Here is a 12113-nt window from a genome sequence, read left to right on the forward strand (position 1 = left end):
TCTCTGTTCCTTCCCCAGCCTCCTAAAACAATTTGGAAGACGTACTTGGGAACTCACAAGAATGTTCTCTCTCTCTCCTACTCATTAAAGCAACCCCTCTTTTTTCAAGCTTCAACCTTAATGTAAAAAAAAAAGTTGCAGCTGCTTTTAGAGTTGCATTAACTTTAATGAGTGGTCTCCTTCAAGCAGTTGTATTGTTTCTCAGGCTCGTGCAGAAGCTGGAGAAAAGACAGGTATTTTAATGAATAGCAGAAAGGTGCTGGGCTCATGTTCATGTCGGATCTGAACCTCTTTTTTCAAGTTATTTTCAAAGTACTCACAGCCTTAATAAATAAAAGGAATATAAAAGATTCCTGCCTAAGTGAATGGTACTTGGCTGAACTTGGCCAACCTTGGCTGATTGCAAAAAAAAAAAAAAAAAACCCAGAAAGAAATTCCTAGTGTTTACAATAAAACAATATGGGCATGTCCATCTAATTAGTGGAGTCAAGCTCAATTCAAAAAAGTCTTCACTTCTTGAAAAAATGCCTGGCACTCCCAAAATTTGTTGCACCCAACTGGGACTGCCTATCCCTTTCACAATTTGTGGGTTGGATCCTAGGTCTGAGCAGCCTCTTGAAGGCCCTGAACCTCAACTCAGCAGTTGCTGCAGAAGAAAGGTAGGAACAGAGATCAGGAAATGCGTTATTTCTTTACCATCCCTTCCAGCCGTTGCTTTTTAAACCTATTCTCAGACTCCTTTATCCCGTGCACTACTGTCTCCATTTGCTTCCCTGCCACAAAAGAAAAATTGCCAATTTTCAGCAATTACAGTGAGAGAAGACTTGGAGATAACAGATCACAAGTCGCTAACCCTAATCCAGTGCTAAAGCAGCCTAGAGATTTCCTACCCATCCAGACCCCGTTACTAACCATCACTTGCAGCAGGAGGAAGGCGGCACACCTGTCGACACATGGCCACAAAACCATGGAAATACTTGGCTAGGCTCTCATCGGTCTTCTTGTCCAGGCGGGCAAGAGTCCGAAACCGACTCCAGTGGAAACGCATCGTATCTGGATCATATTCCACTCCAAACGTGGAAACCACGCGATAGAAGTCTGACTGCTCGCGACGTGTCCACCTTTGGATACAAAGCATCATTTCATCTCTTGCTGCACACTGAACCAACTGGCAATGTGGTCTTGCCTGCTGCTGATCAACTGCATTAATATTCTGCCTTTTTGCTGCAATGCCCCAGCAGACAAAAATGGGGAAGGAAGGTTCCTCCCTTCTTTTCACCTTTTCTCTCTACAATTATGCAGCTAGCTTGGACTGAGACAAAGCAACTGACTCAAGTTGCCCAGCGACTTCATGATCAAAGGGGGACAAAGTCAGTCTCAGGTTCTAGTACCACTTGGTAACCAGCTTCTCCCAAGAGAGGGGAAAAGAGGAGCATACAAAGCAGGCCCCAAAGATTACCTCTGCTGCTTCTCTCGACGCACCATCTCCTTCAGCTTGAAGGCGGCCTCGCAACGCCGGCGACGCCGATCCCCCCGTTCTGCGGCCTCCATCTTCAGCTGCTCACGCTTGTAGCTCCGCTGGAAGGCAGTGATGAGTCTCCGCAAACGGGCTGTGAGCGCAGAGGCCGGAGGCCAGAAGAGGTTTCCCGGCTGGCCTAGAGAGAGATGGCAGGGGTTGCCATGTGACTTTCGCATCCTCCCGGCCTCCACGGGGCCCCAAGGATGAGATGCTTATGAAGCTCAACGCTGCCACCACCTCCTTCACCGAACCCTTTCAAACAGTAAGTATTTACCGTCCTCCCCATCCACCACCGATATTTCTTCATCCATCATCATTAGTGCTTCACCCTGGAATGGAGAGATTAGTGCCATTAAGGTGGGCTGCCAGAACTGACCATTACTGTTGGAGATGATGGATTTTGGCCTGGGAGCCAAAGGCTTGCTTTACTGGGGGCCATACAGGAAGTGGCTGGTGAAAACATGGGTGGGGTGGGGGAAAACAGATAAGGTTTTCAAACCTGTTTTCCCCCCATTTTTCTCCATAAACTCATCCCAAAGGGAAAGTATAATTTCCATTAGTTCGCTTTGGTTTGCAAGACATAGAACAGCCTCTTTTGCCCTTAAACTTCCCTCTAGCACCCGAAAAGCACGGGGGCGGGGGGGAAGCAGCCTTGCAAGGTGCAAGTGGGATGCCCAGTGCCCACAGGCAGCTCACAAACTACTTTCCCCTTGTTTGGTATATCTGCAGGTAGTTTAATTCATCCTGAAGGATATTCTAACAGGCTTCTAAAACAGACTGGGACAATCTGTGGTTAGCCATAGATCGCTCACCTACCTTTCCCAGCATACCCATCAGTAGTGCCGGCAAAGGACGTTGGTATTTCAGCTATAGCTGAAGGACCACAGGTTCCCAACACATTTACCAAAGCCCACCCTTGACATGGTAGATTGCAGGTACAGGAAATAGTAGAGAAAAGGATTGCTTTCTAAAGGAGTTACTGGGATTTGGGTGGTGTAAAAATTTAATAAATAAATAAAAATAAATAAAAGTAATGACAACAAGCATCTATTAGGATTGAAAGCCAATGGGTTTAACGCATCCTTGTTTCTGGCTTTTAAGACTGGGGGCAGAAGCAGTGATGGCCTGTATTAACTCTGCAATTGGTTGAGGATCCCACCTCGTCATCCTGTTCCTTGGCAGGGGCTCCAACTGGTTTGTATTCTGGATCCTCACAGTCCTTGTCAAAATCCACCCTGCCAGTGGCAGAAGAACTAATGAGTTATTGCTGTGGAAATCCCCTTTCTTCTGGCCCCTTCACAGACACACCTCAGGTCTTCCCGTGAGAAGCAACTTTAACTCACAGACACCCGAGTTCAGGGCCAGTTGTCCCTCTCGGTGCCTCGGTATTAGCATGGCAAGTCATCATGGGTGTGCTCTTCTATGCCTCCCACCCTCCTGTACAGGATCACCACCCCCATCTTCCCCACCCCCTATCCTTGGGAATGGCTTAGTGCAACACCAGCAGCCTCTTACCCCTCGCCCACATCTGGACGGTGCTCAGCAGCTATGGCCTTGTCATCAGGACGGCCGGCTTTCTCCAGGAAGCAGAGCGCAGAGTCGGCTCGCATGGTGTTGTACTTCTCATAGCCTGAAGGAAGGGCCAAAAATCACTTCAGAAAAGTGCCTAAACTGTTTGTATCTCCATGTAACCTCAGGCAGAGGTTAGGTTTAGAACAGTGTTTCTCAACTTTTGCAACTTTAAGATGTGTGGACTTCAACTCCCAGAATTCCCCAGCTAGCATGCTGGCTGGGGAATTTTGGGAGTTGAAGACCACGCATCTTAAAGTTGCAAGGTTGAGAAGCACTGGATTAGAATATAAGGTCAAAACACCCTCAACTCCTCTAGGGGACACAACCACACAGTTCTTTTTGGAAGTAGTACAGGCAGGGTGTGCAACGCCCCTGTCTTCTTGCAAGAAGGAGTCTAGTCAAAATCTCAGGATCTCCCAGGTGGTCTCCCATCCATGTATTAAAAACACCACCTGTTGATGTTAAAGACAAGTCTCTTTTGGGTGAGGCTCAACTCTTGATGCCATCGTGGGTGCAACTATGCAATTCTCTTGCTTTGCTATTTCCTTCTTCACAGATGGCTTTCAGCTTTCTAGCCTTAGGATTCCTCAGGGGTCTCCCATCCAAGACTAACTAGGTCTGATTCAACTGCATTTTCAAGCTTAAAGTTGGCCAGATGCAGCCACTTGCTGAGACGTTCAGAACACACAGGCCTTTAGGTTCTAGAGCTCCCTGCCCAGGAATCTTCACTTTGTTCTTGGCCATAGTTTTAAGATAGTTCTTAGAAAACACTTGGCTTGTGCAAAGTTCTTCTTGCATGTCTGATTATCTTCCACATTCTCTACAGCCCGTACATGTTTTGGAGACGCAGAGCTTCTTTCTAGCATGTTTGACAGGCACACTGCTTTTTTAGTCCTCTACGCTACTAAACTTAGATTTAGTTTAGTTCAGGTTCGACTGCTTCTCTCCACTGATAATTTATTGCATTTTTAATTGGTTGTAAACTTCGCCGCAAATAATCTCCTTTTATAGAATGGGAGGGTAGAGATGCTATTAATACTGTGCTGGTATTTAATCCAACACCGAGCAGAGCAGTGGTAGACCAAATGACCTCTTTGGAACTCCCAATTCTATTATTTTTATACCAATAAATAAAAAAGGGTGGCTTGGTTTTTAAAGCCCACCCTAATACCACCCAGAGTCCCTCTCTTGGGGGAGATGGGTGGTAATTAAATTTGATAGATAGATAGATAGATAGATAGATAGATAGATAGATAGATAGATAGATAGATAACCAAATTCTACCAGGAACGGATTTTCTCATATCACCTCAGCCTCCTGACTGCATTTTATTTTTATTTATTTGACCCAGAACAAAGGCTGACCCAAATACTTAATTTCCATCCAAGTACAATTTCACGGTTACAGCTGCTCACTGCGGAACGAAAGGCCATACCTGTCCAGAGGTATTACTCACCGTGTTTGAAGACCCCAAGAAGCAAGGACTTGTCAGCTTCCGTGTCCCACCAGGCCGTGGGGACTTCTGCCTGATCCACGAGGGGAAACCAGATGTCGATTTCGCTGCAAGAATTGAAGTGGGAAATAGAAGCAGGGAAGGCAAAACAAGACAGGTGAAGTGTGAGATATTAAACAGGAACCAGTACAACTTCCCACAATTCTGACTCTGCAGTAAAAGTCTTGTTCATAGGCCTCAGAGTGGATTGCACCTATATGCAGCATAGCACTTCCTTTAAAAGAGAGAAAGAGTAAGATTTGCTCTTTTGCCAGGGCAAAATCCGTCTAACAAAATAACTGACTTTGAGAAGTAAATATATTTAATAAGGAAATGAACAATCCCAGAACTTTCTAAGGAAATGTCAGGGTCTCTCCTCTAAGAAGAGTCACCTGGTGGGTGGGCAGCCTTAAACACCGAAGACACAAATAACGAACAGGTAAAATAAAAGGTTTCTACCATGAAATCCACTGGGTCAATCATTGCTTCCCATCCCAACCCAGCTCCCGTCCCACAGCACACTGAATAATACCCTTGGCAACCTTGGTAAAGGTGAAATTTTACCTGGAAACAGCACCGGCCAACACCTTCTCAGCCTGGTCCCCAATCACCTCCTGACGCAAGTAATAAAGCATGCGGACTCTGAGCAGCACCCTGGGGGGAAATAATGCCTTTCTGTTGGAAGGACTGAGCATTTTTTGACGAACTGCACCCACCAGTGTTCCAAGGCTCTGGCTATTTCAGCTGCTAAATATGTGACAAGGGCAACAAAAACTGGTTTTTTCCCACAGATGGAGGCACATCCACGCCAAAGTGGCAAGGAGGAATCAAGTGCCACAGCTTGCCTTTCCTTCCTCTTTTCTAGACAGAAAGGCATGAATAACAGACAAGGCAATATGGACGGCACGACATCCATGCAATTGTTTTTTCAGTGGACCACAGCGGGCCCCTCCAACAAGAAACTGAGACAATGACAAAACTAGAATTTTGGAGAACAAGGCTGGGATCTGGCACTGCCTGTCTACCATAACGGAGCTCCCATCTTTTCTGAATGGAAGAAGATTAGGATCTAGGGGGTTGGCAGGGCTGGCTATACAGTGGCCCTGAGCTGGACCTCCCTTCACCTCCCGGTCTTACTTGTTACACTGGTGCTTGAGATGTTTCTTGTAGCCCTCGTCTTGGAAGAGAGTGTCTGGGTTGTACTTGTGGATCCATTCTGCTTTCTGGAGATCAAACGTGGTCTGGGACTTGACTTTCTTCCCCTTGCGGCCCCGTGGAACTGGGATGGACAGGCCTACCCGAGGAACAGGAAGGGAGCTCAGAGCAGGGGCTAGGTACAACATGGAACCAGTGCAATAGGGATTAGGTCACCCAGCCTTCCAGAGTAGCTCAAGCTCATACACACAGACACAACACAGAGGGAGCCACTTAAGGACCATGTAGAGAGCCCACCAACAGCAAAGGGACACTAGGGGAATCAGTACTATCCCATTTCCCAAGCGTCCACCACCGTAAATTTTCTGAACCCCTGCAAAGGACTAGGTGGCCAAAATCTAAAGAGCTCACTGCCAAACAGCAGCTCTGGTTGGCTCAAAGTCTCCCTATCACAACAGCATGGGCACGAGGGTGCGGGCATCGTTCCCAACGGACAGCAATGGGGGGGGGGGGAGTATAAAAGGAGCCCCTCCTCCCCACTTACCAGAGTGGTTCTGAAGCTCTTTGGCTTTGCCATTCTCCACCGGGCTGATGAGATCCCAGATGAATCCTTTGATGTTCTCATCGCCCCGATAATGCATCAAGCAATAGACCAGGATAGCGCGGCAGATGGTCTCCACATCCCGCTCGGACATCCGCCGCTTGAAACGTCCATGCGAGAGGATCTCCCTCCAGCGGCCCCAGCTGCCAGGCAAACCAGCAGAGACAGAGCTGGGACGGCTAATAAGGGAAGGGCCCTACCTCGGAAATCAAGATGTTCTTTCTCAGCAACCGTGGCTACAACCCTATGCCTGCTTCTCTGGGGAGCAAGAAGATGCTACCTTCAAGGGGATTTATGTCCAGTTAAACATAGAGAGAAACCCTTTGAGCCATTAAAGGAGTGCTCTTCCCCATTCACATTTGCCCTGGCTAGAACGTCTCAAGTGGCACCAACATTTTAAAAAGAGTCCTTTTGATAAGCATTTCGCCTCCTAGCAATTGTGCTGATTAAATTTACAAGGTCCCCACATCAGAGAACCAGTCATTTCTCCTTCAGGGCACTTCTGGGTGCTTTGTCATGTTCAGACATTTTAAACTGACTGATTAAACCCTGACTTTTGAAGAAACTTCCTCTCCTTGACTGTGGACATTGTGTGTGTCTCCTGATTCCAGAAACCCCTTATAACAAGTTAACCCATTGGTCCATGCAGCTCAGTACTTCCTATTGTCATCCCCATCGCTCGCATTACTGCCTGAGCTCCGCCTCCTGTCAGAGAGAGCAAGCCCATTGGCTGCTATCTCCAAACGGCACGAAGAAAAAAGAATAAAAGGTCAGGAAAAAGAGGAAGCGCTTGAATCGTCCCGAAACCATCCCCCCTCCCCCCAGTCCATTGAAAAATTGTCTTCCACAAAACCGGTCCCTGGTGCCAAAAAGGTTGGGAACTGCTGCTTCAAGTGGTGTCCCCAAAGTCAACTGAAAATGCAACTTATTGTCCTAACTTAGAGCAAAGTACCATGCTGAGACAGTGAGTTGGTCTCTGTAATGATTGCCCAGCCCAAATACTCAGACTCATGACAGTCTCCAGTGTTTACTGAATGCTCTAGTAGATAGAAAATCCTGCCAAACTGAAAGCGTGGGAAACCGACACAGATAAACCCAAACCTCAAGATGGGTCTGCTTTGAGTTTCTTTGAAGGAAATTTCGAAGCCTCTAAACTACGCATGCATTTTCCCTCCTGGATAGGGGCCCCCTCCTGCTCACCATCAGTGCTCATGACACTTATCATGACTTCTCCAGTCTCAGAATTATTCAACCCCTTCATGGCAAGCATCTTCAGTACTTAGAGCACCCTTTTGCTGTTAAGACCTGCTGCAAACAAGATGCATAGCCGGACACCAGCTTCTGGCAGCGTTCCTGAGGAATCTTAGCCCATTCCTCATGAGCAAGGGCCTCCAGTTCAGTAATATTCTTGGGTTTGCGTGCTGCAACCGCCTCCTTCAAATCCCACCAGAGATTTTCTATGGGGTTCAAGTCAGGTGACTGTGATGGCCCCTTCTAGGACTTCTTCTGCATTCAAGCCTTAGAGGAATTTGAGGTATGCTTGGGATCATTGTCCTGTTGGAAGGTCCAGTGACGCCCAAGCTTCAGCTTCCTTACCGACGGCATGACGTTTTCTCCTAGGATTTCCTGATACTTCACTGAATCCATCTTGCCGTCCGCATGCTGCAGGTTTCCAGTGCCAGAGGATGCAGAGCAGCCCCAGCGCATCACTGAGCCACCACCATGCTTAAGTGTAGGCAGAGTGTTCTTTTCAGCGTATGCTTCATTCTTCTTCCTCCAGACGTACACCGGGCCCAAAAGTTCCAGTTTTGTTTCATCGCTCCACAGAACAGAATCCCAAAACTTCTGTGGCTTATTTAGATGATTTTGAGCATATTGGAGCCGACTTTTCTTGTGCTTTTGGGTCAGCAGTGGTGTACGTCTTGGAGTTCTGGCATGGCAACCTTCTGTGTTTAGTACCCGCCTCGCTGTGCTCACTGAAACCTCAGTGCCTGTGGCCACCAAGTCTTGCTGCAGGTCTTCTGCAGTCACTCGAGGGTTTCTCTCCACCTGCCTTCTCAGAAACCTGGTTGCAGCCACTGACAGCCTCCTTTTCCTGCCCCGTCCAGGTAGTGTGACCACCGTTCCTTTAACTGCGAACTTGCGAACTCTGCTTCCCCCAGTGTCTCTAGGAACATTCAGTGCTCTCGCTATCTTTTTGTATCCTGCTCCTTGTTTGTGAAGGGCAATGATCTCTTCCCTTACCTTCTTGGACCATTCTTTTGACTTAGCCGTACTGTATTTCTAACATGCAGTCCAACGTGACACTCAACAAACCCCCAGCCAGTTCAGGTATTTCATGTCTTCCAGCTCAAGCACACCTGGTGCCACTAATGAAGCCCTTGATTAGTTGCATCAGGTGTGCTTGAGACAACACCCGTTTTGCATACTGTATGTGTGCTGTTGTGCGGGATTCTATTCAGGGGGCTGAGTAATTTTGTGACTGGAGAAGTCATGATCCGTTGCATTTCCAGTTGACTTTGGGGACACCACTTGAAGCATTCGTTGTGTTGAGCTATTTCAATCGCTTTTGTTTGATTTGTTCATGGCAAACAGCTGAAAGTCTGCACATTTTGACAATCAGCCTGATTTGCAATGGGGGTGGAATAATTTTGATTACAACTGTATGTATTCAGCTTGAGGTCTCCTGCACACAAAAGCTTTTAGGGTAGTGAAGAGAAGATCACAAGTCCACATCCAAAGCAAATTAGGACAGAGGTGCGGACAGAAATACACACACACATGTAGCCCAGGAATTTGCTTCTGAATCAGAACTGTATTTACCCTCCCCCTCTTTTTTTGGCAAATTAGAAAAAGCTACAGTTTCTTGCCTCAATCAAACTAATTCTCAGTTTTAATTTGGAATGTTTCTGCAGTTAAAACAAGTGGGAGTCAAGGCATCTGCCAACCTGTATTTTGAGGAAAACTGTCTACCTTGACTTTGTCTCCTTGAGGAACTCTCAGAACGCTTCCAGGGTACACACTCCCCTCTCCCCACAAGGAATTGGATTAACGCGTGCACACACACACACACCCTCCCCTACCACTCGATAACCCTTCTTTCCACACATCCCATTGCTCTTCGTGAGTCCTCCCTCCATGCCACATACCCATAGACCAGCAGTTGTTTCTCCACCTGGAAGCAGTCGGTGCGCCCATACGAGTGGTGGAGTGGATGGTGGTGCCGGTCGTGGCGCCGGGAGCGTGGCCGGTCATCATCATCACTCTCCAAGTCAGAGAACTCAACCAGGTCATCGTCCTTCAGGGTACTGAAGTGGCGAGTCTGCTTGCGTACCCGGGGCGTGTCGATCACCAGGTTGTTCTGCAGGAAGTGGAGAGTAAAGCCCTCTACATCTTTGAACGTGTGTCAATTCCTCCGTGAATAATTCTCACTTGTCCCCTGTCTTCGTCATAGAAACTTGAGACTTGGAAGTGACCATTCAGGCCATGGAATCCAAGTTCAGCTCAGCATAGGAATATATATTAAAGCAACCAACAATGTTAGTTCAGCTTCGTCTTGCTCATTGGTCCAGGGAAGGGGAGCCCACCATCTCCCTTGCTAATTGATCCCATGATTGACCTGCTCTTATTATTAAAAAGGGTGTTTTCCCCTAGCATTCGGTTGGAACCTGCTTTCCTAAAATTTAAAACCACTATCCCATGTTCTGTATTTGAAGTCAATTGTGTCTTGAGCTTCAATCTTTTTGAAGCTGAACCTTCCCAGTTTCTTCAATCTCTTGCAAAAGGACTTTTTCCCCTGATCACTTCCATTGCTCCTTATCTAAACCTGCTTTGGTTTGCCTGGATCCTCCTTAAAATAAATGCCCAGATTTAATACAGTTCTAGGAATGAGGTCTGACCATGCCTAACAAAGCAGAAATGTTCCTTCCCATGATTTGAAAACTTCTGTTGATGCAGCATGGAAACTATTTGCTTTTGCTGCAGCCATGTGACAGGCTTGGCTTACATTTAATTTGTAATCAACCACTTTTCTGGATTTTTTTTCACAAGAGCCATTGTAAAGCCAGTTATACTTCATCCTATACCTGCACGTTTGGCTTCTCTTTCCTGAGTGAAGAACTCTGCATTTGCCTCTGTTGAATTTCATACTTGGGAAATTTCATACATACGAAGATCTTGTATTTTCATCCCATTCCTCTAACTAATCAAGGTCATCCTGAATTTAACTTGCGTCTCTTAGGATATTAACTCTCTCATCCAATGTTATATCTTCTGCAGATCAGATAAGCAAGGGCAATACCCCTGAGTTACAACTGGACCACTGCCTGTTTTGGAGGATTCAATTTTGGAGTGGAGGAAATAATCTGTAATCCACACAAAAAGGATTTTGTGCCATGAAATACTGAACTTCATGCAACCCCCTCCTGATTCTTCTATTACTAGCCCAGCCAATCATACAAGCTGATTGCATCCCTCTTCCCAATCCAACACACCTTACTATTCAGCAGATCCAGGTCTAAGTCTGCCTTCTTGGCCCATTTCTGCCAGAAGTTGGGGTCGTCCAGAGCGATATCTGTCCTGTTTTCAGAGGCCACAAAGCTTGCCTGGGAAAGGAGAAGAGGCAAAACAGAGGAGGAACGGTTGGGTATCATGCTAACTGTAAAGCAGACTTCACACACACACACACTCACACACTTGTGTCAGATCTGCAAAAACCCACCAGTCTAGCGGGGATTAGACAGTTTGTGGTTCAGTGTGTTGTGGGAAACCCAGCCATTGTCTTAACTTGTTTGGTGAACCAGACCATTATGATAAGCCCGACTTTGGCTTTATCTGCTTGCGCATAGCATGTTACGTGAATTCAACAATCAGGTTTTATTAACTCGGATTTAGTCTATTGTGTGAACCCATACAAGTTGCTTTTCCAAAGAACGTAATATCCCCAGTGTGAAATCTGCTTGGCCTTTGTCTTAAAAACAAGTAGATTTCTGGACCTCATGGCTGTCTAGGCACATGGAAGTACAGATTAATACTATTGTGCAGCTTCCTTGACTCTAGACCCTTTGGCAAAGCCTCCTTAAACTCACTCTTATTAGTGCCCAACATGCTATAAACCAGCCTTTCTCAACCTTCTGACCTTGGAGGAACCCTTGAAATATTTTTCAGGCCTCAGGGAACCCCTGCGCATTCAGGCTCAAATATAGGCCAGAAGTTACAAAATTATTATATTTGTTTCATGTGTAGGCCTGTATAGATGCATTAACTGTGTTCTTAAACTAAAAATAAAGAAACTTACCCCTTCAATGTGAAATTGCCAGAATTTGGAATAACCTTTTTAAATAACTTGTGATCTCCCAGGGAACCCCTAGTGACCTCTCGCAGAACCCTAGGGTGCCACGGAACCCAGGTTGAGAAACCCTGAGATGGACGGACGAACTCTTGAAGAACGGATTATTTTTAAACAGGAATTCGAGATACGGCATATGGCTACCTTGGCAAAGGTGGACCCTTTTCCTTCACTCTCAATAGTGATGGTGGTGGTGCGCCGAAGAAGAATCTGGTCAATATCTTCTTCGCAGAACTTAGAGCCTTCATCATCCTCTTCCATAATGGCAGCATAGGCCCCTTTGCGTAGCAAGTCCTCGATCTCTTTTTTTGAAAATTGCTGAATCTGATGGGGGTGGGGGAGGGAGAAGAGATCATCGTCTCTTCTCTTTTGGTTAGACCGGAGTCAGTACCAAAACAGTAGAGCCCAGCTACACAATCAGAGGACT

General features: G+C 46.5%; 1 protein-coding gene and 1 non-coding gene across 3 annotated transcripts in view; both read right to left on the reverse strand.

Moving 5' to 3' along the window:
• The window catches only part of CHD8 (chromodomain helicase DNA binding protein 8), a 56857-nt gene that overhangs the window by 7457 nt on the left and 37287 nt on the right, over positions 1–12113 (reverse strand). Inside the window, exons 20-31 of one of the 2 annotated variants that reach the window (XM_063301522.1) lie at positions 11831–12010; positions 10833–10943; positions 9489–9700; positions 6283–6482; positions 5721–5877; positions 5148–5237; positions 4548–4651; positions 3035–3149; positions 2679–2754; positions 1794–1848; positions 1460–1655; positions 913–1121 (exon numbers count right to left, since the gene is read on the reverse strand). In XM_063301522.1, the coding sequence (XP_063157592.1) occupies positions 913–1121; positions 1460–1655; positions 1794–1848; positions 2679–2754; positions 3035–3149; positions 4548–4651; positions 5148–5237; positions 5721–5877; positions 6283–6482; positions 9489–9700; positions 10833–10943; positions 11831–12010 (1705 nt within the window). Of the gene's footprint in view, positions 1–912; positions 1122–1459; positions 1656–1793; positions 1849–2678; positions 2755–3034; positions 3150–4547; positions 4652–5147; positions 5238–5720; positions 5914–6282; positions 6483–9488; positions 9701–10832; positions 10944–11830; positions 12011–12113 lie in introns of both variants that reach the window. The other variant, XM_063301521.1, reaches the window with a different exon arrangement.
• On the reverse strand, positions 2824–2932 carry LOC134498139 (small nucleolar RNA U6-53/MBII-28). The gene has a single exon (XR_010068005.1). It is a non-coding gene; the product is annotated as a small nucleolar RNA U6-53/MBII-28 (small nucleolar RNA).

Source organism: Candoia aspera, chromosome 4 (assembly GCF_035149785.1).
Source record: "Candoia aspera isolate rCanAsp1 chromosome 4, rCanAsp1.hap2, whole genome shotgun sequence".
Taxonomy (NCBI): domain Eukaryota; kingdom Metazoa; phylum Chordata; class Lepidosauria; order Squamata; family Boidae; genus Candoia; species Candoia aspera.